The sequence below is a fragment of the Pygocentrus nattereri genome, chromosome 5 (genome assembly GCF_015220715.1).
Source record: "Pygocentrus nattereri isolate fPygNat1 chromosome 5, fPygNat1.pri, whole genome shotgun sequence".
Taxonomy (NCBI): Eukaryota; Metazoa; Chordata; class Actinopteri; order Characiformes; family Serrasalmidae; genus Pygocentrus; species Pygocentrus nattereri.
The window spans coordinates 42,845,050-42,870,919 of NC_051215.1; the positions used below are offsets into that span (position 1 = coordinate 42,845,050).

The 25,870-nt window shown below is 40.0% G+C and overlaps 1 protein-coding gene across 1 annotated transcript in view; it reads left to right on the forward strand.

Moving 5' to 3' along the window:
• Positions 1 to 846: 846 nt before the first annotated feature.
• The window catches only part of LOC108426855 (inositol polyphosphate-5-phosphatase A), a 171,617-nt gene continuing 146,593 nt past the window's right edge, over positions 847 to 25,870 (forward strand). The window contains exon 1 of the mRNA XM_017696653.2: positions 847 to 1,369. Within this exon, the coding sequence (XP_017552142.2) occupies positions 1,295 to 1,369 (75 nt within the window). The 5' untranslated portion in view covers positions 847 to 1,294. The remainder of the gene's footprint in view (positions 1,370 to 25,870) is intronic.

Genomic DNA, 25,870 nt, shown 5'->3' on the forward strand with positions numbered 1-25,870 from the left:
CAACAGACGTGTGTTGTAGGCCCTGAATGGAAAAGCCATTCTTTAACTCAACTTCCCACTAAAAGTTAACTTAAAAATTAATTCGCTTGTTTACAGTGTTTCTTTTACAGCTTGTTTTATTCCATTTCCAACTAAGATACTTTTAATGGGAAATGGAATAAGTTACATTATAAAAATGATTGTTAATTTCATTTAATCGGGCTGCTTCCTGGGTCTGATTGTGCTCATGTCTCAGGATCCGAATGCCAGTGCCAGTTTTCCTGTTTGTTTTTCTTTTCCACTGATTTCCACTATTAGTTGTCTGAATTTCCTGTAACTGGCTGTGAGTTATAATAATGCATTTTATGAATTACATAATTTTTTTTTGTCTTATAAAACCGTTCTTTAATTAAATATACCACGAAATATTACTTAGGAAATGATCATTTGAAGACATTGAATTAAAACAATAATTTAAATAAATGTAGTTCTAAAACTATAACTAATGCAGTGTAATTAGCTTTTATAAAGTATTTCATTTTACTTCATTCACAAAGAATTCACTAGTTAGCATCAGCTGAAATGGGAAGAAACTGGAGTTTCTTAAAGTGTCCACTGTTAACGGAAGGCACACAGTGGTCAGACATGGTTTCAGTGATGAAGTCATTGTATACATTAACATTAGGTTTCCTTGGCCTTTTTGCCCCTGGAATACCGCAGTAGTCCTGGGGTGAATCGTAAATGTGGGGCTTAATCAGGGTTTCACTTGCCCAGAGCGCTGATAGATTCATTGGGAGGGTTAAGGCAGGTTTTCTTGGCCCTGCTCGAAACTGTGTGTGGCCCTTTTAAGAGCTGCATCTTCCCGTTGGCTGCGTGACGTCAGGACGGTGCAGGACTCGAGCCCATCCTCCTGAGCAGGCTGAGCGCGGCCGTGGCCGAGTGGCGCTGACGGGCGAGAGGAGCTGCACTTCACCCCAGCCAACCACCGAGGAAACAGTCCGCGCTGAAATGAAGCACAGCCCGGCGCTCGCTGTGGATTAAACAACGGAAACTTTTTTTTTTTTTTGCCATGGCCGTAAACGTGACAGAGTAGAGTAGGCAACACAACATCAACAGCAGCAGCAAGGACCCCTCGACTCGCACCTAGATGCACGCACACACACGGCTAGTTATGAACAAGAGCCGACTGCAGTTTCCAACAGCAAGCGTTTTAAGCGAAACAGCCTCGAGAAACGCCTAAGTTTTTCCTTCCCGGGTGTTCCTGATTTTCAGTCACGAGCGCGCTCGAAGAAGCAGTTCTGATCCTGCAATAGTTATGGCGGGGAAAGTGACATCGCAAGGCACGGGAATATTGCTGGTCACAGCCAACGTTGGATCGCTCTTCGAGGATGTGAGTTGCTCTTACGGTCGATCTCGTTCGCTCTCAGGTTTGCTCGGTTTGTGGTGCTGATCTGTGCAGCGTGCCCGCTGTTGTCCCCCCTCTCTCTCTCTCTCTCTCTCTCTCTCTCTCTCTCTCTCTCGTTCTCTCTTACTCTGTCTCTCTCTCTCACAGCTGATCCACATGCTCTCCGTGTGTGTGGAGGCGTTCGTTTCGCAGCGTAGCCTGGAGCTGGAGCTCTGAGCCTCAGCGCTGCTGGGCCCCACTCACGCAGACCTCCCATTTTAAGCTTTCTAAGATGGACTTTTCGGAAAAGTTTGGGTAGAAAAAAAAAAGTTGTGGTCACTTCATGCTTGTTAGAACAGTGTCCAGCAGTCAGACCTGTCACAGCTGTAAGGAACTGGGTGTACGGCTTTAGTAAGCATCCACACCTTTTGGGGCTTTAAAAAAAAAAAAAAAGCAAGGGTGAAGGTTACTTAATAGGAATGTGTGTCCTGCAAGAACACCAACGAGATTAGACATTTCTTGACTAAATCAGACCTGGAGAAACTACTCCACTGCTTTATTTCCGGCAGGATTGGTTACTGTAATGCTCTCCTAACTGAACTCCCCCCAAAAAGACCCCCAAACAGCTTCGGAAGCTGTCAGACTTCACACTAGGCGATCACCCTCATTCATAAATCCCTGCACCACCAACCTTTTAGCTACTATGCTGCTCTTAAATGGAACCGTTTGACAGACAGCAACAGAGGAGCCCAGACACTGGACACTTTTAAATGCAGGCTGAAAAACTTTCCCATTTGAGCAGCTTTCAGCTCAGCTAAACACTGTTAGCTCTACTTCACTTCTGTCCTGTTACTGCACTCTATTAGATCATTTAAAAAAACATGCATTTTAATTCTAATATCTATGCGTGAAAGATATCATGTAAACTTGCCTTGCCTTACTGGATAAGCTTGACTTTGGGCTTAAACTACCTGGTTATCTGTAAAGCTCTGCTTTGTGTAATGTCTTAATTTTGGCTGTAGTCATTTTTGGTGCACACTTATTATATGCAATTAACCCCGTAACTGAAATATATCATTTCGATTGACTGTCCTTTGCCATATTATGAACAATCTGGAATTCCAATAGATCCACTGAAATTGGAGGAGAAAGATGATTGCGTCAGCTTGTTTATTCGTTTATACACTATAGGGTCAGGGAAGCTTGCTATGAGACGATCTCAGTTTTACACTTTGACATTTTGCTGATAGCTACTAGTGTGAGGTGTCACCACTCCAGAGCCATTGAAATGATTGAAGACATATACAAGGCAAAACCTGCATATTTTGCTGCAGGACACCTGAGAACCTGTAGTGGATGCTGACCCTGGTATCAAGGTAGAAAGAAGTCTAGCACGCATGTTATAATTTACTGTAAAAATAAACTCACAAGAGGCTCAGGTCACCGATCACATCTGCTTCTAGTAGTGTGTCCACATACTTGTGGCACTACAGGGTTACAGCTGTTGTGCTGCTGCTTGCTGTGACTAATTGACCCCCGTGAAGTCAGCTGTAGGTCTACTTTGGCTTCATTACGTTCTGCCATATTCAGATTTGTCCGAATTTAAGCAGGTGATGAGAAGCGTAACGTTCTCCCCTCCCCTCCATAGTCAAGAAGCTAAATCTTCTGTTATTACTTCTTCCTTGATGAGATTTGTCTAATCGTGGAGATTCTCAAAGCTTCCGTCTGTGAGTTACAGCGTGGAACTCTGAGCACCTTGTATCATTTTCGAATGTTGTGTAAACAGTGTAAGAGGGAGAACTTTCTCTCTCTCCTCCCCCGTGTGAACTTTTAGTCCCAAACATAGAGGACCCCCCCTCACCAACCCCAGTTATAAATAGGCCTGCTGTCATGGCTGCTGAACTTTGGATGTCTTATAGATATCGCTGGTTTTCCTCCAAAGTTTTACAAGTGGACATGGCTAAAAACGGCCTCATGCACGAACCACACGAGCCCTGCAGTGTGCTTGCAGCGTACAACTTTGTTGAAGCATTTAAGTTGTCCAGACATCGCAGACCTACCGTGAAAGGGACCTTTGTGCCGCATGTGTACACGCCCAGCCATACTAAGGCAGAAGTCCAAGACTTGTCTTTAAGATGCGTCTATATACACTTAAAACGTCTTGGGGGGAAAACTTTGTTAATTGGAATAATTTGTTTCATGTATTCAAGAGGGATGTACAGTCAAGTGTCAGTGATTGCAGGTACATGGTTCACTTTACATGTAGGAAGTATTATTTCAGAAGAGCTGTCCTTGTTTTTGTGTAGGCCAGTCTTTTTTTGGTAACACAACATGATACTTATGAGCCTTTAACGCAACATGATACAACATGAGCCTTTATTTTTGACACAGTCTTGACAATTTTTTAGTTTTTTCCAGATTAAGACTTTGTCAGCAGTCATACGATTTCACTTCGTAACACAGACCCTGTTGCTCTTATAAAAAAGAAAAAATAGTAGAATAGCTTTCCTTTTTTTTTTTTTTCTGCAAGGTAACTGCGTGTTTTAGGATATGCATTGGAAATCTGAGCTGCAGCCAGCCGGTCAGATCCTGCGATAGCCGTAAAGAATTTGTGCTCTTCAGGAAATAATAAAGTGCTTCTCTTTATGGAAATCAGCTGATGTAGCTGAAGCCCGAGTGGCCTGATATCTGCTCTGCATCTGTAGCTGTCACCAGACTCTCTGTCTGATAGTAGGAGTGATAACTCTCAGTCAGGTTGAAGAAATATCCACAGTTGTCCTCAGCTTGCAGATGCTCTTAAGCTTTGCTACAAAACGTTATCAGAAAGTGGTTGATATGCAGGTGTGGTGTGGAGTGGAGGCTGTGGTGTGGACTTTTCTCTGGAGAGTTGTTTTTCTTTGAATTCGGATTACCTGGAAGGAATTCATCTTCATCCATTAAATATTTCTCAGTACCTGCGAGTATTCAGTGAATAGCGGCCCTTTCTGTGTTGCACTGATTTTAGTGTCACTGTGTTTTGATACATGGTGAGTACAGATGGTGCTGATTTAGCTGGAAATGTGGAAGCATGACTCATTAGGTTGTAGTCTTTTGAAAGCTAATCTTGTTTTCGTGAAAATGCCACAAAATGCGACTTATCAAGTCTCGGTTCAGGTTCAGTAGAAACCATCCCGATGTAGTAGTGCTTTAGAGACATCACGAGCTGAACGCTTAGGAGTGCATAATAACTTCATGAGTAATAAGATCAGAAACACACCTCATGCTCATACACTATATTAGAAGATGCAAAAAACCCACCTCAATTCATTTATTAGTATTCAGCAGCATAACAAACAAGCTCAAACGAAAACCATATTACAGATATTCAGCAAATTAGTGTGCTTACAAATCAGAAGAGTATGTGTTATGTGTGTGTAATGGACTGTGAGCGCAAAGGCCTATCCCAGATGTTCTTGCTGAATGTTCTGTGCATGTTGTGACCACTCACAGATGTTCTCCCACAAATGTGTTCACCTGAACGTTTCTGCAGCATTTGCTGTGAATTACTGTATTGAAAATATTTTTTCAAAATTAAATGACAAAACATTGCTGTGGGAAATGTAGCATTTTGTATGTAGCAAGATGCAAGTGGACTAAGACAGTTTTGAAATAGCCCCAGAACTGTTCTTCAGTATTGTGGTGCAACTTTGCTGAGGATGTTGTAAAGATGTTGTTTTTTTTTTTTTTTAAACAATATTGCGAGGTAGCTGGACATGATAGCATGCCATAAAGACTGGTGGCCTGACGGGCACAAATGTTGTTGAACTACTAAGATCTTCCCTCCTTCCTGACGTGGTTAGTTGCCCACAATCATCACCTTAATGTTCTGTTGTTTATAAACAGTGATGTCCCTGCATCAAAACCTTCTCATCATGTTTGCATAATGCCGTGTCCCTGTAATCACCTCCAAATGACCTGAGCCAGGTTGTGGAAAGGACGTCAACACTGATCACTGACACATGCAGTTCAGTCTCGATGGCAGAGAGATTACGTTGGATGTAAGAATTTGGACGAAGGTGTACCTGTGGAGGTCCAGGTGGCTGCTGATCTACAGCGCCCTCCAGAATTCTTAGTGAAATGGTGAACATGAGGAAGAATGCTATGGAGAAATGGCCAACTTGTTTGAGAAATATGTGTTATATGATTTATATGATAGGTTTTTCTTACCTGTGGCCATCAAATCTATAACTCCTCCCTCAGTGTATGATTCACAAAGTGTGCTTCATCTGTGCAAAACTCAATACCGATCTGTTCATAGGTGTAATAATAATTGTGTGTGCAATAAGTCAAAAAAGGGGCAATAATTTAAATAATTTGAACTGCTTTATCCTAATGTTTCATGTTTACTATCACAGTCACCGCCACTTTGCTATATTCAAAAGTACTTAAATCTCGTGTACATATGGCAAATTTCTCTTTATCATTGTTTTAAATTATTAAAGTGTTTATTCTTTTACATGAATGGTTGCAACTGTAACAACGGCTATATATATATAACTTTAGCTCACTGTAAGTTTACATTTCTCCTGTATTTAAAATGTAAGATTTGTTTTTCATTGCCTTATTCATCTTTGTCAAACGTGTGAATACACCTTTCTCTTCCTGTTGTGCCCCCTATTTTAATGTAGCTGTTGAAGAAGCTCCTATTGAACTTCAAGGACCTTTGTTTTGTGAAGGGTAGGTGTAATGTAGATTATATCATAGGTGTGTAAGTTGCTAGAAGAAAAATACTTATTTGGATGTTTTCTCGCGCTCTCTCGCTCTCGCTCTCTCGATTTCCCTTGATAGCTCATTAGCTCAGCCTGCTTGTGCCCTGTTTTTATTACATACTCAGCCAAACACCAGCGAAGCGCTATATTTACTCAACCCAAATAAATATTTTAATAAAAAGTAGTCTGAAAGAAGGTCTTTCTCAGTAAACATACCCTAAAACTGTGAGCAACGTCCAGCGCAATGAATAACTCCATTGTGCGGCTGTGTTTCACTTCTGAGAAAATATTCACATGTCCACACGGCCACAAGAGTCTGTGTAAAGTGTGCGTGTAGGATGGTTTGTGGATCTCAGGAGGAGAGTTAAATGGTGAGACTTAGTGTCCGGCTGCTGGTTTTGAGAGGAAGGGTGCAGGGTTTAAGTTGGAAGGTGTTCCACAAAGCACTTTCAGATGGTTCCTGATGAAACAAATGGTTTAAGAAGGATGTGAGTGTGGAGCATGAGATCATACGTTTTGCTACAAAAAGGGTTTTCAGACCGTTCAGGTTTTAATTCAGTCAGTCAGTTTCTTAAAGAGGAATTCCACAGATCTCCCAGCATTTCTTCATAATTTTGTCTTTGGGATGCAGACAAGGTCATGTAGGGAAGTAATGAAAATGAATCAAAATGAAAATGAACTTGGTGGTCTTTTTACGTACAGTGTTGATAAAGGTAAAACATTGGTAAATCAGAAAAACAAATGAATAAAATAAATAAAGCCATAACTGTTTTGTCTTGCATATACCGGTACCATGGATGTATTGGTGTTCGTTTTCATAGCCATATGCATCCTATGAGGTGGCTTTTAGAGGCATTGAATACTTCAGATGTTTCCATCACCGCCGCCTCACTGTGAACAATCCCGACTCGGAAAGTTCCTTTAGAACACATCAAAACACTTTGAATAACTTTGTTTAGATCTTAAGGAGTACATTTTGCAGATATTTTGAAAAATGGCTGGAATTCCCCTTTAAGAAGTAGTATCCGTGTAGTGTCGACACACCCCGTTTTCCTCCTGCAGTCTTAAGTAGGTGCTGTCGAGAAGTAATAATGAATTGCAAACAATGGACGTCAGCTCTTTTCCTTCTGGAGCAGTAGAGAGGGTTGTGAGTGTTGCAGGCCAGTGGATTGGCGATGAAAACTTCACGAAAGAAGGACGAAGCTGATTTTATTAGCCCTTTGCTTCCCCTCCCCGAGTGCCTCCTCATGACAGAGTTCAATTTCAAAGAGAAAGACTAAAGGAGATGATTTAAGCAGGAATCCGAATGCTGCAGTAATCAGCATCTGTTCCCAGAGCGTCTTCTGCTTCTTTCTCTGGAGAGGCCCGAGATGTGATAAGGAGTTTCATTTTAGGGTTTAGGTCATGCGCTCTGATTTTTTTATTTTAATTTTTTTTTGTGCTAATCCTCTCTCAGATATCACAGAGAAACTTTGCTTATAGTGCTTGATGTATTTCACTCACACTCCGGCTGCTGGCTGTGCAGATTTCAGCAGGCTTTCTGAAACTGACAAACTGATGTTTTCATGACTTAAAAATGCATCATTGTGCAGTCGATACAAATTCATATCTAATTGGTCGCACTTTGACCGATGTTGGGCAGCTCCCTTGCACGAGGAAAGTGCTTTAGCGAAAGGGCCAAAGCCTTTGTAGCTCATTAAAGGAGTTTTCCAAAACATGTCAGCCCTAATTGTGCCATCTCACATGCCGCATTGACGTAAATAACATTTTAGCTGCCCCTCTCAGGAGACAGTGAAATGCACGATTGTCCGACAGACCTGAGAGGAATAATCCATTTGTTGAAACGCTTCATCTGCAGTTAGAAAACTCTGACATCAAATCAGTTTTCTTCTAATGGTTAAGTGCCGTTCCTGGAATTGTGGAAATGATTTAGAGCAAATTGTTGGCAGACTTTTGGAGTGCCTAGTAGACCACTTACCTTAAACTGTATTAATCAGAATGCAGGAGAACCTGGATAAAGAGCAGTATTTCCAGAAATGAATTGACCTGAGTCTGCCTTAACATACAGTTGTATGCAAACCTTTGGGTGCCCCTGGCAAAATCCATATTATGTTAATTTTCTAAGTGATAATAAGTACACATGCTCTAGAGAGTTCATTGTATTGCATAAATGCAGTTTTTGGCTGAATTAAGCATATGAAAAAAGGTATGCATTTTGACCTGCACAAAAGTTATGGAACACTTAGTTTTATTATTTTTTCCCCCGAAATGTTAAAAAAAGCAAATACTTAGAAACTGTACGTTCTTTTTAAAAATGTTCTTAAAAAAATCAACTCCTGTAACTTGACGCAAACTCAAATATATGACCGGAGGAAAAAGTGTTTATCCTGTTGGGCAGGTACAGTGTTTCCCCATCGCTGTTGAGCCCTAGTTCAGTCGTTATGTGGATAAAGAGGTGCTCCAGCTAGGGTGTTCAGGCTGGTGGCATATGTACTGTTAGATATGTTACAGTTACCGTTCGTTTGAGATTCTTTAGGACGTGATTCAGTTAAGACTAGCCTGTTTCTAAATGTAAACCTTTCATTTGAATGCTCATTCTCAGTCACCCTTAAAAAAAGGAAAGCATTTTTTAGGCGTCTATTGTCTGTTTGAAAGAACCTTTTAATCAGTGTATCAGTTTGCATGGGCTGCGCTAGACTTGGGTCTTACATTCATCAACGCACAAGCTGTTCCAACCTGATTAAAACCCCACAAACATCCAAACAACATCCTTCCGTTTTAGCATTCTAAAATAACACAAAATAGTTTACTTAAAAGTTGTGATCTTGCTGAAGTGGTAGTGGCAGAGCAGCTCCTGCGCTGTACTAACTGTGTGTCGGGAAGATTCTTCTCTGATACAGCAAAATGATGTGGATGAATTTATGATATTTCCAATATATTGGCCATAACTGTTCTGTCTAAAGGCCGTGGGATGTATTTTAGGATTGGAAAAAGACAAACCCTCCAAATTCTTAGCATTGTAACAAACACAATGTAAGAAACACTGAAGTATTTACATTTTTCAGGTCTGCCTGAAATTCTGAAATATCACCACAGTTTGACTTTTATTGTGTACAGAATTATTTTTAGAAGCACACTAAGCTCATTAATACACTGTTTATTTATTCACGTTTTTAATCCACTGTATTGGAATATAGGCGATAAATACATTATTGTAAACCTTTTGGATTCTTACATTTTAAGCCTGAGAATTTTATTTAAGAAATAGTATTTTTTTAGAATATTCTAATCGAATAGAATCAGTTCTAACATTCCAAAATCAAGATGACTTGCCAGATCAATGCCTGATGTTGCATCAATGTAGTTTTACACCCCTTGTGTACTGCATTTAATGGTTTTATTGTGCAAGGCTATCATTGGCTCAGATCCACAGGGTCCAGATCTACTGTTACATTTACAATCATGTTTCCCTTTTGCCATAAAACCAGATCTGATGCAGTAATTAAAGATGGTACAATCAATAAAAAAATACGTATCTTCCTCACCAAGTTGATGTGTATATACACAAACACATAAGAACAAACATACTCTGCCTCCTAAATTCAGTGACCGGGCTGACAAGGTTCAGATAGTGGGTGACTGAGAGACAATGAGCCCTTCGCCCCATTGGAGCCAGATAAGGAAATGAGATAAAGTCGAACACATCAATGTCTGGGTTTGATCCAAAACTATAATCATCCAGCCATAGTGGGAATGCCGCTGTGGGACACACACCCTCCTAAGGCCTGTCCGGCACAGATAGCCACGCTTCCTTTACAGTGTAAATAAAACTAAACAATATGAATGGCACTTGGGTAGGATATTTTATGTCATGGGCTGTCCTGTAGCTTCTGCGGTGTAACCTTGTTGCATATTGTTGGTCTACAACTTGTTTATGACAGAGAGGAGGCACTGCCGGAGTGATTTCACCTTCGCATTTTAACTTGTGCCAAAAGCCAAGGTAGTGATAAAACTTTTCATTGCTGCTTGAATGTGCCAGGTAGTGTGCTTGGCATCATAAATGCACCATATACCAGCAAGCTCAGCTGATATTTCCATAAAGATCAGAGCATAGATGAATAGGGTGTGTTCTTCACTGTAAATTTCTTCCGATACACTAAAACAAAGGTTACATTAAACACCGATTCTGTAGCTTTCACTCATTTGCTTTAGTTTGGTTGCAGAGGAGTCGTGCTATTCTTCATAAACTGCCGCTCAGAGTTTGCATTCAGGGTTTTAGTGTTTTCAACAATATAAAACCAACTTATTCTGCGGAAAAATGTCCAAAGTTATTGTAATATGCTAATCCTAACTTCTCAGATTTCAAGTGGGGATGTGCACAGGTGCTCAAATGGACACTTAAAGGGGAATTCCACCATGTTTTCAACATTTCTGCATAATGTAGTGGTTGTGATGTAAACTGAGTGGTTTGATGTGAAGCAGTTCATTGTGGTTCATCGTTACTGTGGTGTTCATAGGAACCAGGGGTCGCAATGTCTACAACACAAATATAGGCATTTTGCCTACTATCCAAGACTACTAGTGAACTTGCATGAGTGCTCTTGAGTTTCTGTATGTGATGTGAATAATGGTAACATGATGCAAAGTCTGGGGAAAGCAAGGTTTTTTTGCTTTATAGCATCAGACATGTATCTTTCCACCATGAGCAGATTTAAATGAATAGATTCAAGGAATACAAGTCAAAATTTTATTACAAAACTACAGTAAAACAAATTTCAAGCATCATACAGCCATTTCATGTAAGATTTTTCGGTGAGAGAACTTTTCACTTTTCAGACGTCTGGTTCCCATCACCACCACTGTGAACAGTTCTATCTTGATAAGGTTTGCTTCACATTAAACCACTCTGAATGACTTTGTTTACATTTTGAAGTATGTAGAAATTTAGAAAAATCTGTGGATTTCATGTTAAACCGTTCCTGGTGTCAGTATTTGAATACTGAAATCACTATTCGAGTATCTATTATGGTGCATCATGGAAGTCACGAACAAAATACATAGGCCATTAATTCAATGAAACACTTTCAATGGGGCTCTAAAGTTTTATTTAAACTTTTAAATAAAAGTTTACATTATACTTTGCCACAACTAAACACCAGTGCCTCTACATGAGTGCACTGCAGTCAAAACATCATTACAGGCAATATATCTGGGAGAAGCTTGTGGCCATACAAGTATCAATACAGTCATCACTACATTTCATGAATTTACTTTTACACAGTGAAATGTGTATGCGTGAGTGATACAGCTCTTGTTTTGTTTGGTGTTTACAGCACTGCGCTTTCATCCCACTCATCTAATTTGCTTTGGCTTAATTTCTTTTCGTGTTATTTTTATATATGTTTAGTAGGTCCGAGTAGGTTGTGGAAGTGCACTGCAGCAGAGTTAATCGAATTTATTTTTGTTTCTTGCTTTAATGATATCTATTAAATGTGTATAGATTTTAATATGTTATAGACTTTATTTATTTGTTTGTCTTTTTTTTTTTTTTTGTTGAATCATTTTTTTCCAATCAAAGTTCAAGGACATCCGCTCTTAAAACTTTTTTTTTTTTTAGTTCAATATGATGCATAATGTTTCCAAAGTCAGTGAGTAGTCGTGTTAAATAATCATAATCTCAGTATTGACCAAAATAATCCTAATTTACCATAATGGAGCAGCCCTAGTGCATTGGGGAAGAAAGCATTGCGCTCTGTCTCTCCTGTGTGATGCATGATACGGAGATACGGAGCACAGAGTGAAGTTCATTCATTAGTTTATCGTGTGTTGTTGTATGTTGAATGATATGTTGATCATTTTCAAGGAAGCAATCCTGTTAAGACTGTTGTGTTCTATGTGTTAGTTTCACAGATGTGGTGTAGTTGGTGGTTGTTGGCTGTAGTGAGTTATTAGTTAGTAGCCATGCTTGAATGATTGTTGATGTGATGAACAATTGGCTTTTTGCATTCTGGTTGTGTGTTTGTAGAGCTGCTTCGAGTTGCGGAGCTGTTAAACACTAAATGGATGAAGTGTTTGTGAATTTTTTTTTTTTTTTTTTTTTTGTGTATTTTACAGCCACAGACTCTCACACGTGCAGGTGTGGCTAAAGTGACTGTGGCCTTCAGGGTTGCAGAACGTTTACTGCTCTGCTTCTCTGTGACCAGCACAGCTCGTGTATTTTTCAAACTATTACCATTTCTTAAGCAATGTCATTGTAGTTCTTGCCATCCTTAGTTGTTTATTCATTATTAGTAGTTTTAATGCAGAATTTAAGGTAAACATTGACTGAAAATGTTGCACATTAGGTGTGTTTTGACACTGCATCGTATCGTATTGTGAAGTTGCTAAAAATACCCAGCCACTGTTGTTAAAGGCCATGATTCAGAATCCAGACATGATGAGCGTGCGCAGCTAAATACTCCAGCTGGTGTTTGATGGAACTGAAAATGGTGAAAAAGACATTACTCTGTTCTCAGAATTACTTCATCAAACCTAGGTGTTAACTCATCATCCACTGAGAAAAAAAAAACTTGGAGAGACATTGAATCATCATCTGCTGCTGCGCTGGTTAGCTCACATACACTCATACTCGAGTGCAGTGACCAGAACAGCGGCTATTTTTGAGCAGACACATTTTCAGTGTTCTTCGGTGAGATGATAGATTTTCTTTCACACTGCCACATGTGCATCAGTTGACTGTGTTTTTGGATTGTAATACACTGTGTGCACAATTATCAGGCAAGTCTTATTTTTGAGGATTATTTTTATTAATGGCCAACTACAGCGCTCTCGGTTAATCCTTAGTTAATAAACCTCAAACATGAATGTTTAAGAAAGTAAAAGTGAAGTTTTGGCTTTCTTAGGAGAATATCTATATGTGCACATGTATTGGGCAACTATAGTGGTGCAGAATTATTACACAGCTAAATGAAAAACACATTTTCCCATCTCACTTTATTTTCATCTGTTCAAGTGAGAATTATAAACAAACAACTCAAAGCTTTCCAATGAACATTTCTGAGAAATAATAATAAAATAAAAATCAGTGACCAATACAGCCACCCTTCTTTTCAATAACAGTGATAAGCCTTCCATTCATGGAGTCTGTCAGTTTCTTGATCTGTTGACGATCAACTTTTTGTGCAGCAGCGACCGCAGCCTCCCAGACACTGTTCAGAGAGGTGCACTGGTTTCCTTCACTGTAAATCTCCCGTTTAAGAATTGCTCACTAGTTCTCAATTGGGTTCAGGTCAGGTGAGGAAGGGGGCCATGTCATAAGTTTTTCATCTTTAACGCCTTTACTGGCGAGCCATGCAGAGGAGTACTTGGATGCATGTGATGGAGCATTGGCCTGCATAAAAATCAGTGTCTTTTTGAAAGATGCAGATTCTTCCTGTACCACTGCTTAAAGAAAGTGTCTTCTAAAAACTGGCAGTAGGCTTGGGAGTTGACTTTGAGCCCATCTTCAACCCAAAAAGGTCCAACCAGCTCATCTTTAATAATACCAGCCCATACCAGTACCCCACCTCCATCTTGCTGGCGTCTGACTCGAAGTGGAGCTCTGTCCTGTTACTGATCCAGCCACGGGTCCATCCATCTGGTCCGTCAAGAGTCACTCTCATTTAATCAGTCCATAAAACCTTTGAAAAATCTGTCTTCAGATTCTTCTTGGACCCATCTAGACACTTCAGCTCATGTGTCTTGTTCAGTGGTGGTCGGGTTTCAGCCTTCCTTACCTTGGCCGTGTCTCTGAGAGCTGAACATCTTGTACTTCTTGATACTCCAGCTAGGCTGCAGTTCTGGAATATGACAGAACTGGAAGATAATGGGTTCCTGGTAGCTTCACACTTGATTCTTCTCAAATCCTTGGCAGTTAATTTGCTTCTTTTTTTCACAGCACGTTTCTTGCAACCTTGTTGACTATTTGCAACAAAACGTTTGATTGTTTTGTGATCATGCCCCAGTATCTTAGCAATTTCAAGAGTTCTGCATCCCTCTGAGAGACCTTTGGTCATTTTTAACTTTTCAGAGTCAGTTCAATCTCTTTTTTTGGCCCATTTTGCCTAAAGAACAAAGCTGCCTAATAATTATACACACCTTGATATAGGGTGTTGACCTCCTTAGGCCACACCCTCCCTCATTACACAGATACACATCACCTGCTATGCTTAAATCCATTAAGCATTCAAGTTTATCCAGCTTGGAGTTAGAAAATATGCCTAAAAATGATATGGTCAAAATACTCACTTGCCTAATAATTGGGCACACAGTGTACATCGATATGAAGTGAAAAAGCCTTTTGTTCTCCTTTATTTTGGTAAATATTTGTTCATTATTTCTTGCAGATACTCAAATATCAAAACCATTACAAAGGCCCATACCCAGTTTCAAATAATTAATTAAAAGCTTATGAAGTTATGAACAAGAAATTGGGACATTTTTAGGAGTGTCCAGGATGATGAACAGAGGTGTAGATAATTCTGACATTCCTGGCACAAACAAACAAACCTCAAGAATTTGTCATATTGCAAAATGGTAATCACATCTTGAGGTAGATGCTAATCATAAAAAAGGACAAGTGATTGGTTTTGTCACTCATGGAAAGTACATCATGTCCTGGGGCAGATGAGAGCTATTCTGTGTGCCTCATAGTGTGCTTTGCTTTTGTGTGGTGTGTAGTATGTGTTCCATGTTAGGGCATGTTGGGTAACACCCTGTCTTCTCCCCGAGTCAGCCAGTGCTGGAGTCTTTCTGGTATGTAGAGGTAAAGAATCAGCTCAAATCCTCAGACATGTTCCACTTTGACTAATGTGGTGGTTTTTAAGTTATGATAAGCCAAGAGTGAATGTCCTAGTACACACTCCTATGTCCCAGTACACACTCCCAGCAGGGCAAACATCGGTCTTTCCTCAGTGAGCTCACTTTGAGCTCTCAGCAGAGCGTTCTTGGGCCCGTCAGGCCATTTACACTATGCGTAATGTAAAAGTCTGTCATTCACTGAAACGCTGACGTTGACGTCTCTGAATGATGTCTGTGTTGCAGAATCAAGCAGTGCTTCACACTTTCCACCTGCTGTGCGTGTTCTGACCTGCTGTTTCAATGGAATGTAAACAAGTGGCACAAATGAAAGATGTAAGGCAGAGCTTACTTACAAAGGGCAGGGCTGATCACTGCCTAGTACAGCCTGAGAGAAATACAGTGTGTGTATGCACACATAAGTGTGTGTGTGTGTGTGTGTGTGTGTGTGTGTGTGTGTATTTATTTGTTTATTGTAAGTGTATGTATGTATGTATGTATATGTATGTATGTATGTATGTATATTGTACCTGATTGGCTTAATAGTTCACCTGCTAAAATGAACTCCATCCATCCATTTATTTTATTTATAAAAATACCTTAAAGCACACACTATGTGGGCAAAATAAACACACTTGTTCAATCTTTTTTTTTTTTTTTTTTTGCTTTAACAGGCCAAATTGTCATTTTAACATTTTTTTTTTCTATGCCTTTAAGAATTGTTAAAATAACAGTAATATCCTGCTGCAATAAAATGAATTGCATAAAGTGCGACATGGAAATAAAGGCAACTGGCTACCGAGCACATTGGGTCAGTGATAATTATGCCATAACATTGTGGTATAGATGTAGCAGCAGCATTCATGTACAGCATGAGTGCACATACATGGCTCAAGTCGTGAAGAGACAAAACTAATAAACTGGCTGGTTGCAGATTCTGGTCTTGGCTGATACCAGTTGCGCAACCTTAGTTTAGAAAGTTCACCTGTCAAACATGGTGAGTATATTTCACTGCATGGAATTGGAATTGTTAAATGCATGGAATGTCGGGGCAGTCGTGGGCTGGAGGTTAGGGAACGAGCCCTGTGACCGGAAGGTCGCCGGTTCAATCCCTAGGCTGACAGTCCATGACTGAAGTGCCCTTGAGCAAGGCACCTAACCTCCAATGGCTCCCTGGGCACCATGGATAGGGCTGCCGACTGCTCCGGGCAAGTGTGCTCACTGCCCTCTAGTGTGTGCGTTCACTAGTGTGCGTGTATGTGGGTGTTTCACTGCAGGGATGGGTTAAATGCAGTGGTCTAATTTCACAGTGTGGAAACAGAGACAAATGGTTGTCTATAATGAATGTGTTACAGCATCTGTTGTCATAGTGTCTAGGCTGTGAGAATAGCTTAAAAATATCTTCAGTTTAACAGCATTATACATGTATTCCTTATGGAGGAGGGCACATGATCTGTGAAATGACTTGAGATGTCATATTTCAAAGGTTGTCCTTATTTCTGAGGAAAAGAATGAACCTTTTTGTTGGGATGTAAGGATGTTTGATGTTTATCAGCGTCTCATATCTGTAAATGTGGAAATCTTCTGCGCTCTGTTTTAAGCGTAGCCTAAACAAATCACATCTACAATAATGACATATGTATGGAAAATAGACCCCATTACATAAGCTGTAGTAGTAGATAATCATAGATAATTATCAGTAGTCGATAAGTAGAGGTTATGCATTCTGTTGTGTTGTATGGTAGACTTAGCCTAGACTAGTTCTGGGGTTCTGTGTGCTAGCGAGGAGTGTGTATGTGCTAAAAGGCTGTTGTGGGGTGTGTATGTGTGCGTTATAGAGGGGACTGGACCCTGGAGCTTACTCTGCTCTATTTCCATCCTCTCTCAGGCCTGTGGCCTGGTTTACTTGTCTTCAGAGACACTAGAACCTTATCAGTGTCTCTTTCTTTTGTCTTTCATTCTGTCTTTTTTACATATTTCTTTCTTTTTTCCTCTCTGTCTGATTCTAAAGTTATTATCTTATCCAGCACAGCGGTGATGTTTTCTTGTTCTGTTGCTGAGCTGCCATCTGATCTTTTGAGGTTTTTTTTTTTTTTTTCTTTCTGTTTTCTTTCCTGTATTCATTCAGACATTTTCTCCACTGTGTTTTATTGCTTTCACAGGGACTTGAATTGGGCCCTTTATATTTGGAACACTTTTATCATTCAGGAGGCGTGTAATGGGGCTGTCTGGCCAAGTCATTAAAGATGGCCTGGTGAATACATCTTTTCCATGGTTGTTTCTGAGGATTCCAGAGTCTGAGAGTGACGCAGGCTGTACCAACAGCACCTGGAGGGGGAGAGCGAGGTGGGGGGGGGTGATTAATTAAGAAATGTATTTGTTTTCTTATAGATGTTTAACAGGTGCAACAAATTGGGTCAAAAGCCTAATAAAGACTTATGGGCTTTTGAACCTTTTACAGAATACAGTGATTAAGAAATCTGGGTGATTTGACACACGCGTGTGTGTGTGTGTCTGTATGCGTGTTCAAGTGGTCCTGGTTTCTTTCACCCATGGGAAGCATTAGCAGAACCATAACAGTGAACTCTTGGACCAGCATCAGTATTCCTGTGTTTGGCACAAGCAGGTGCCCATTTATGGCAAATGTGCAGTAGAGTATATGACAATACAGTGAACCCTCGTGTGCCTCCATGATTAGTGGTGTATATACCCACATGCACACCCATACGCACTGAGAACTAATCCAGGTGCTTCACCTTTAGAATGAGAAAGAGGTTGCTAGCCATGGCCCTTCTAACCTTTGCTGTCTTTTCGTTTGGTTTGTGTGTGTGTGTGTGTGTGTGTGTGTGTATTGGTTGGTTAAGCTCCATGCCTTCTGTGTGGGAGTGAAGCCCTCCTTCAGTGAAGCCCTCCGTAAGACTACTTTTTTCACCAAGAGAGACTGAAATAGAACTGCAGCTGGAGAGAGAGGGAGACAGTGAGCGAGAGAGATGGATTAGGAGATACAGGGGCTCCTTACTCCCTATTAGGAATGGAACTATTACTGGTTTTAGTAGTATAATGCAGCCTAATCATACTGTTTCAAATCTGAATAATTACAGTATCTATATATACTTATTGTATTTTTAGTCACAATGGAAGTAAATACCCCACTGCTCCATTCATGTAGTCAGGAGTCTGCAGGTTTACATAGTTAAAATTTAAAGAGTTAACACCAACAGTCCTTGTCAAAAGCAGTGTTTCACCTTTATTTAATTAGACTTTTTGGTGTTCTAAAGAAACATGAAAAGTTCAGTAATATAGTCTGCTATATTGCCTGTGCTTTCACATTTCATTTTCAGTATGTTTTCATGAAAGAACAGTAACACTGATAACTGATGATGATTGGAAAATGGATCACTTTGCTCACTGATATCACAAGCGTTTTTTTTTTTATTACCATCCTATTCCTATTTTATTTATTATAGTGAACCAGGCACATTATTGTGCAGAAGTCAGAGGCCTGTCATTTATGTCATTTATGTCATTTTTGCTTAGACCATCAATTAAATGCAACACCAGAAAACACAATTGCACAGAAGCCTCAACAGCTAAACATTGCTTTTTTTTCTGTATTTTGGTGTCCACCCTTTATCTCCATTACAGCTTCCATTATTTTTGTTGCTTTTAAGACATGGTTTCAGTTTTTCTAAGAAATCTGCAGGAATATTTTGCACTGCTTCTTGTAAACACTTCAGAAATCAACAGTATAAACAGTTGTTTGTGTTTCTGCTTCTACTAATCTGCATAGTCGTCCTCATCACATATTTCGACTCATCAGACCATAAAACCTTACTCCAGATCTCGGGTGCCTAGTTTTAGTGTTTTAGTGCAAAATGTCTTTCTTTTGTTTCGTGTTCTCTTGCTAAATTTCCTTCGGGATCAATAAAGCATCCATCCATCCATAACGGCTTCTTTTCAAACCCATAGATCTGAGTTGTCTTCTTCGGACAGTAGAGGATGAACTTAAACATCTGTATATGTTTTTCAGATCTGAAGTAAGAGTGGAGCTTGACCTCTCAAAGAACTTTTAAGTGCTGTTTGTCAGATGGTGACAATTTTGGTGGTCTACCAAATGTTGGATGGCTATTAGGAGTCTCGCTCTCTCTCTCGTTCGTTCGCTCTCTCTCTCTCTCTCTCTCTCTCTCTCGCTCGCTCGCTCGCTCGCTCTCTCTCTCTCGCTCTCTCTCTCGCTCTCTCTCGCTCTCTCTCGTTCGCTCTCTCTCGCTCTCTCTCGCTCTCTCTCTCGCTCTCTCGCTCTCTTTTTATATATAAAATATTAGTGGACTACAAAGGAAATAGAAATAGGGAGGAGATTGTGTGTGTGTGTGTGTGTTTGAGAGAGAGAGAAAATGGGGAGTGCTGGGTGTTTTGAAAAACAAGAGAGGCCTAAACACAAAAGGGATGGGGAATATTTTTGACTAAATTTCCCCATCATTCTCCATGCAGTCACCGCACTTCATTAGCACATCATTACAGTTCTGAAATCAGCAGAACGGCGTCCTGCCACCCTTTGCTGTCCACACACCAGCTCCACCTAAACCCACACTGCCTCACATTTCCTCTGTCCATGCTGTGCTGCAGTGACGAGTGGAAACGTTTAAACTAATTTTGGAAGTGTGCCTAGAAAATGTCCAGGATTTCCATTAAACGCTAAAGGTTACCTTGCCACGTGAAAGAGCTGGTAGAAAATGCCCTTTTGCAGTCGGTGCTGTTATGTTGGTACCTGTCTCTGGTCAGCAGTGAAGCATTAACACACAAAAGTTTATATAAAGTTTATATAAAGTTTATATAAAGGCCTGTCACTACCAGTGTTAGCAAACAAGTAATCCTTGGTTTATTTTGAGGAATAGTCAAGTAATCAGAGTTGTTTAAAAAGAGGCCAAACAGTAAAAATAAACTTATCTGATCAGTAACAGTCCATGCATGGCTTTTCATATGTTGTAAAAACACGTAACTGTAAAAAGATAAGCAGGGTGGCATTTAAAAACACTTCATTGTCATGTTCTGTGTGGGGAAAAAATGCATGTGAATGGGTGCATCCACCAGGATCTGTTGACTGGAAAGGCAGAGATGGTCATTTTAAAATTCTGAGAAGGGATCATTTTAACACACCTATTATACTCTGACTTTTACTAAATGAATGCATATTTTAGTCTGGCATTGGTTATGAGATCAATATTACAAAGCACAAAAATGTCCTGTGTATTTCTACCTTGTTAGACTGTTTCTGTGAGCTGGCTCTCCCCATTCCCGTTCCAGCATGTAGGACACTTTTAGCTTTTATTCAGTAGCCTGTCTGCCTTCTCTGATTTACCTCACAAAGGTAGCTAGAAAGGACAGGCGAACAGTTCAAGTATGATCCAGAATAGAATAAAACTACAGGGATAGGATGGAATAGCTCACACAGTGTAACCTATGACACACAAACCCATCACATTCTTTAGAAAGCTCACACTGGCTGCAAATATAAAGGGGAACAGGACATTATATTTGGACAATGATGAGACATGAACACTCAAGCAGTGACTAGGAGAGAGCAAGATGCTAAAAACGGTTGAGCCTCATCTGAGCAGGGCATCTTTTTTTACTGCAGCAGTGTGATATGTACCCTGTGTTTGTGTTCTTACATTGTCACACCAATCTGTTTCATTTTGATTGAATTAAATAATATTCAGTTACACTGTAATATTTATTTCATATATTTACTACTTGTAGGACTACACAAAAGTTGACTTTTATATGATAAACTGTTATTTAACAGTTTATATGAACTTTTCATATAATTCGCTGAGACATTTGATCATTTTTCAGTTTAGCAGTGAAAAGCTTTTCACTGCGTAGTAACAGAAGTTTTACTGTTGACACATGTGAAAGTAATTTATTTGAAATCCAGCGATTTCCTCACTGACTAAAGTGTTATTTGTGCTGTCTAGTGGTAGTACTGGTGCTTGGAGCTTTAATTAATTAATGATTTATCAATTTTGATTTTAACTTTTTGTACAGACTTTTCTTGTAATACAGTATATAAAACAATACAAAGACATTTGTTTTTGCAATTATTCTCTGTTGTGGTACAAACCACTCTAGTGGTTACAGGCTTTTTTTGTGACAGCCCTAATTGGTTCTTGTGGCTATAGCAGAGGGACTAGTGCTAGTCCTGAGCACTCCTGTGAAGGCAGTCTGCTTGTCAGTTGAAGCTGACTTGGAGGCCTGTGTCTTTAGCGTTGTGATAGCCTTTTTCTCTTGCCTTACTTATCACCAGCAGTAGGCTTGAAGGCTACTGAGGAGTTATCGCTCACCTTGCTGTTTACCTGCTCTCTGTATTTTCCATTGCGTAGCTTTGCGCTAGGCCTGACTTCGTCACAGAGGGTCAAAGGGTTTTGAGTAGAATACATTTGAATGTGCCTTTTGTGGATGAATCGGGACGAAGTGAAGTTTGAGTCCTGCGTGCCTCAGATTTTCCCCACTCGCCACTGGGGTTTGTTACTCAGGCCTAAGGTTATCGACACAACACTGTTTACTGGTAACTGCATTTTCCATTTTCCACTTTGGAACAATACAGCAGCTGTAGAGCCTCCTGTTCCCCCTTCCAGGGGCTATTTTTAGCCCACGCCAGCGGAGCTCCTCTGCTAAAGACATCCTTTCCACCAGAAGACCCTGGGCTTGCCCTTGGAGACACCCTTCCACTCTGTCACTCCGACTAATGACACAGGCTCTGTCTCTATTTTAAGAAAGATAGGAAAAAAGGAACTCGGGCTCCGAGTCTTGTAAGCTTATTGGTGCTTACTCTGTCTTCTTGGATGTTCCATTGAGGTTTTTCTTGCAACATAATTAAAAAGCAGTGTGGAATTTTTTGTATTGCTGTTATTGAAGTCTTTCAAACGGGCCCCTGCATATATATGCATTTTGGTGTGTTAGGCTGTAACGGCATGGCTCTGCATTCCACAGAAGGGAGTTTCCCTCTAGGCTATGGTTCATTTTTCCCCTACTGTCAGCTCCCCCTGCAGATGAGAAGCTCCACTTTTTATTTAAGCTTTTAAAATATTAATTCCTGTGAGAAAGTGAAAGATGTTAGGTAGTGTTTGCCTCTGTTAGGCACGCATACACACTGTAGGGCTGGGCAGTAAAAAATCTTATCACAATGAATTTTCCACATCATTCAATGTCAGAAACTATGAATTATTATTATTATTATTATTATTATTATATGCATTCAGGGCAGGGTTTATTCAGTATGCTTAAGCCACACCCACTTTGTCATTCAAAAGAAGGTATCTAGAGTGTTGGTAATGAAATATTTTGGAAAAATACCCAGCTATATGTGCATTTTCTAGTTTTATGTCAAAGTATTTTGAACACTGATGAAAAGAATAATCCTGGTGTAATATCGTCGCTGTCCAAAAACCCATAGATCTCTATTTTCTCTAATTCTATTTTAATTTCTATTTTAACAGCAACTGTTGTCCTTTGTACTATGTGAAAATTTGTATTGTGAATGGATCGATAGAGATGCTCCAGAAATAAAATCTGTTTACATTCAACTGCTTTAAAATTAAAGAATATTTTGCCTTCTGTTGTAAATTTCAAAGCATATAATACAAATATTAGTGAATAAATGAATAAAGTATTTTTTCCCTTTTACTCTGCTTAAACACCGAAAAAGGTTAGCTAGATAACTCTGCTAACGGTCATGTAAGTTTGTGCTGTATGAATGAACGGCATCAGCAGCCCAGATACCTAATGAGCAGTTGTTCAGAGTTCAAGCTTTTGTGCCTTATACCAGATGACGAGGTAGAATCTTTAATGAAAATACCTCAAATATGTATTGTTGATATTGAAGAAAAGTTGAAAAAATATATTTTTTAAAATAATTATTCTCATTTGATCACCCCGGCCTAATACACACATCCTCCCTGCTGTAGGCCTGTGCTAGGAACGTATATGGGACATGGGTAGAAATTAGCTCTTGGCCTTTGAAATGGGGACAAAGCCCAGTTTCCTGACTGCGTGCTCCCTTTCTAGACTGTGCCTTTCTAGACACAGTCCCTTTTACGGCAGCCTCTTTGCGTTACTGTGACCCACCTGCCAGCCTCTGCTCTTGCTCTTAGGGCCTAGTCTCTCTGAAGTGCTCCTCATACCATCTGCTCCCTCGGAGCCTCCCCAGGGGCCCTCCTCCCTTCCGCATGTGAGAGTGGAGGCCAGCTGTGGAGGTAGCAGTAGCCTGCTCTTTCAACTCCTTACTGAAGCATCAAAAGCCCCTCCAGCAGATGGTGGGTCCTTGCCCTGGAGAGTTCAGCCTATGCAATTTATAGGAGTTTATGAAAGGCACATGCCAGAAGTGGTAATGACTCAGCACTGCAAGGGTGAGTGTGTTCATCACAAGTGCTATAAAAGCAGCATCATATCAGGTGTTTTAGAAGCTTCAGTGATTCAGAACCTTGCAGTACTTTGACAAGGTAGTCATGCATTTGTCCACACCATTTAGCTCAGCTGACCAAATGGTGATACAAAATGCATGATAAAGTTATTTGTATAGCCATGTACTTGGCACTTGTGGATGGATTAATTAATTAATTAATGATGATCAATTTTGTATGTAATGTACAGTTGATCTCTGTTGTGGTATAATCCACTTCAGTAGTTATGGTGATGGGTACACCATGCATTTTTTTTTTTATTACCATGTACCCATCTTGTTACCACAGAAAAGCATATCTGACCAGCAATGCAACATTTTCACTAAACAAACCTCACCAAACATTTCATTAAACAAGGAAACGGTAATCACACTGCTTAGACTAATATAGGACTAAACTGCGCTATGCGAAATGGTGACTGAAGAGGAGAGCCTGTGCATCTGTGTAATTTCAGGGGGTGTTTTGCAGCTAGACAGATGGAGAATGTGTTTTCTCTCTGCCTCTCTAAATGTAAATGCCAAAAGCTCATGGAAGCAAAGCACTACCAGCTTTTTACAAGCTTTGGCACCTACTCAAAACTAAATGAGACATCCATCTTGTAAAAGAAGTGTAGAACGAAGCTACATTTATGCCACATTGCTGATCAGCTTTGTTTACAGAACTTGAGCTCTGGGTTATGAGATGTGCTCGCTGTTTAGTAGTGCAGCAGGTGGGTTAATGTCATTGAGGAGCAAGCAGCAGGCCCAGCGGTGGCCTTGGCATCTGTGCTACTTAATGGCAGCATCTCCCACAGTGGCAGTTACAGCAGGTTGACTGCCCTGAAGTTCTCAGCAAACGCAGCCCCTGTTGCGGCCAAATTATCCTGTGCATTATATAAATAAATAAATCAATAATGGGTGAACAAGATGTTTTTTTTTTTTCTAATTCAGTGGTCTTTGATAAATTGTTTAAAACGGATAAAAAAGTCATAAGAGAAAAGAACAACAGTTTCTTCGGGTTGTGTTAAGGCAAAGAGGACCGCGGTGTTAGCGTACACATCTTATAAGGTGTTTAGATGTGCACTTGATTTTTGGGCATATTTTGCAGCTGAGATGGTTGTGACCAAGTTTAAATTAAAATCAGGCCTTTGGATTGGAGAAGAGGGAGTAAGGTGAGATCATCTTTAGCTTCTTTTGTTGTTTGCCAGATTAGTTTGGCTTTACCCGGATGGGGAGCCAAATCTAAGCTGGAGCAGTCAGCACACTCTGGTTAGCTATTGGATGCTTCTATTAATGATAAAAGCTACAAGAGCAAATAAGTGCACAGAATTTGGCTTTAATTCGGATTAATTTTTTAAATTGTTTTATTAATTCTTGTCCTTATGCACAAATGATTTGTTGTTGTTGGTAGGGCTGTAGTTTTGAAAAATACCTTTCTGGATATTATCGTTTTTCTCCGCATGCTCTTAACTGTCACTGAGATGTCACAATAAAATGGTAAGAGGTTGGATTAACATTTTTGAGCTGTAGATTTTTTTGACCTTATTAGCAGGGACTTTTTTATTATTTTATTTTTTTGCATGTTTCAGTGCTTGGTTGTTCTGATATGATTTGTTTATGATTTGAGAACTAGATTTTGGTACTCGGTGTTAAGCGAGCAAATGCAAAACTAAAAAGTAATGCATGATTTGAACTTAAGATTGAATCTAAGAAAAAATGACTGATTCTTGACAGACAGATCTTTCAGATTCAGATCATTCATTTTTGCTACAATGAAAACAAAGTGATGTTTTTAAAATGTGGCTCTTTTTCTATGACTGGGGCTGCATACTCCCAACACCTTTTTTTTCCTTCTTCTATCTAATTAACCATGCTTTGTCTTACTGTCTGGCTGGGAAAACAGCGTTTCACTGTGGTTGTTTTCTGTATTTGGCCGCTGACACTCAGGCTGAAAGATGGTGCCTGTAGTTGTGCAGTTATGTGACGGTAGGTATCGTTTCAGCAGCCACTCATCCTGTACAAAGCTCTAGCCCTTCATTCTGGGCAGTGTCTTCCTCCATTCCCTGCTGAGAGAGAGGGGGGAGTGGTAATGTGTGGATGGGGGTGTCCACTCACTCATCTGGTACCCAGAGATTAGACAGCACTTTGTCCTTCAGTTCCTGTTTATGTCTGTCCAGCGCTATTTAGTGTATACTTCACATCCTGTGTGTGTGTGCGTGTGTGCTGGTGTGCGTGTGTGTGTGTTCGTGTGTGTGTGTTCAGATGAGTCTTAACTTTTGTATTGAATTTCATATAAAAATGGTATTTCAGTTATATAATATGGCCATGGTATTGTGGATGTGATATTGGTCCCAATACTGGCAATGTAATATCAGTATTGATGATGGAAATACCAATGCGATAACTATTACCCATACCACAAAGCAATTTCTGACATGCAGTTAGCAGTAAAAATGCTAAGTGCAAAATCTGTAATGCCAGTATTTC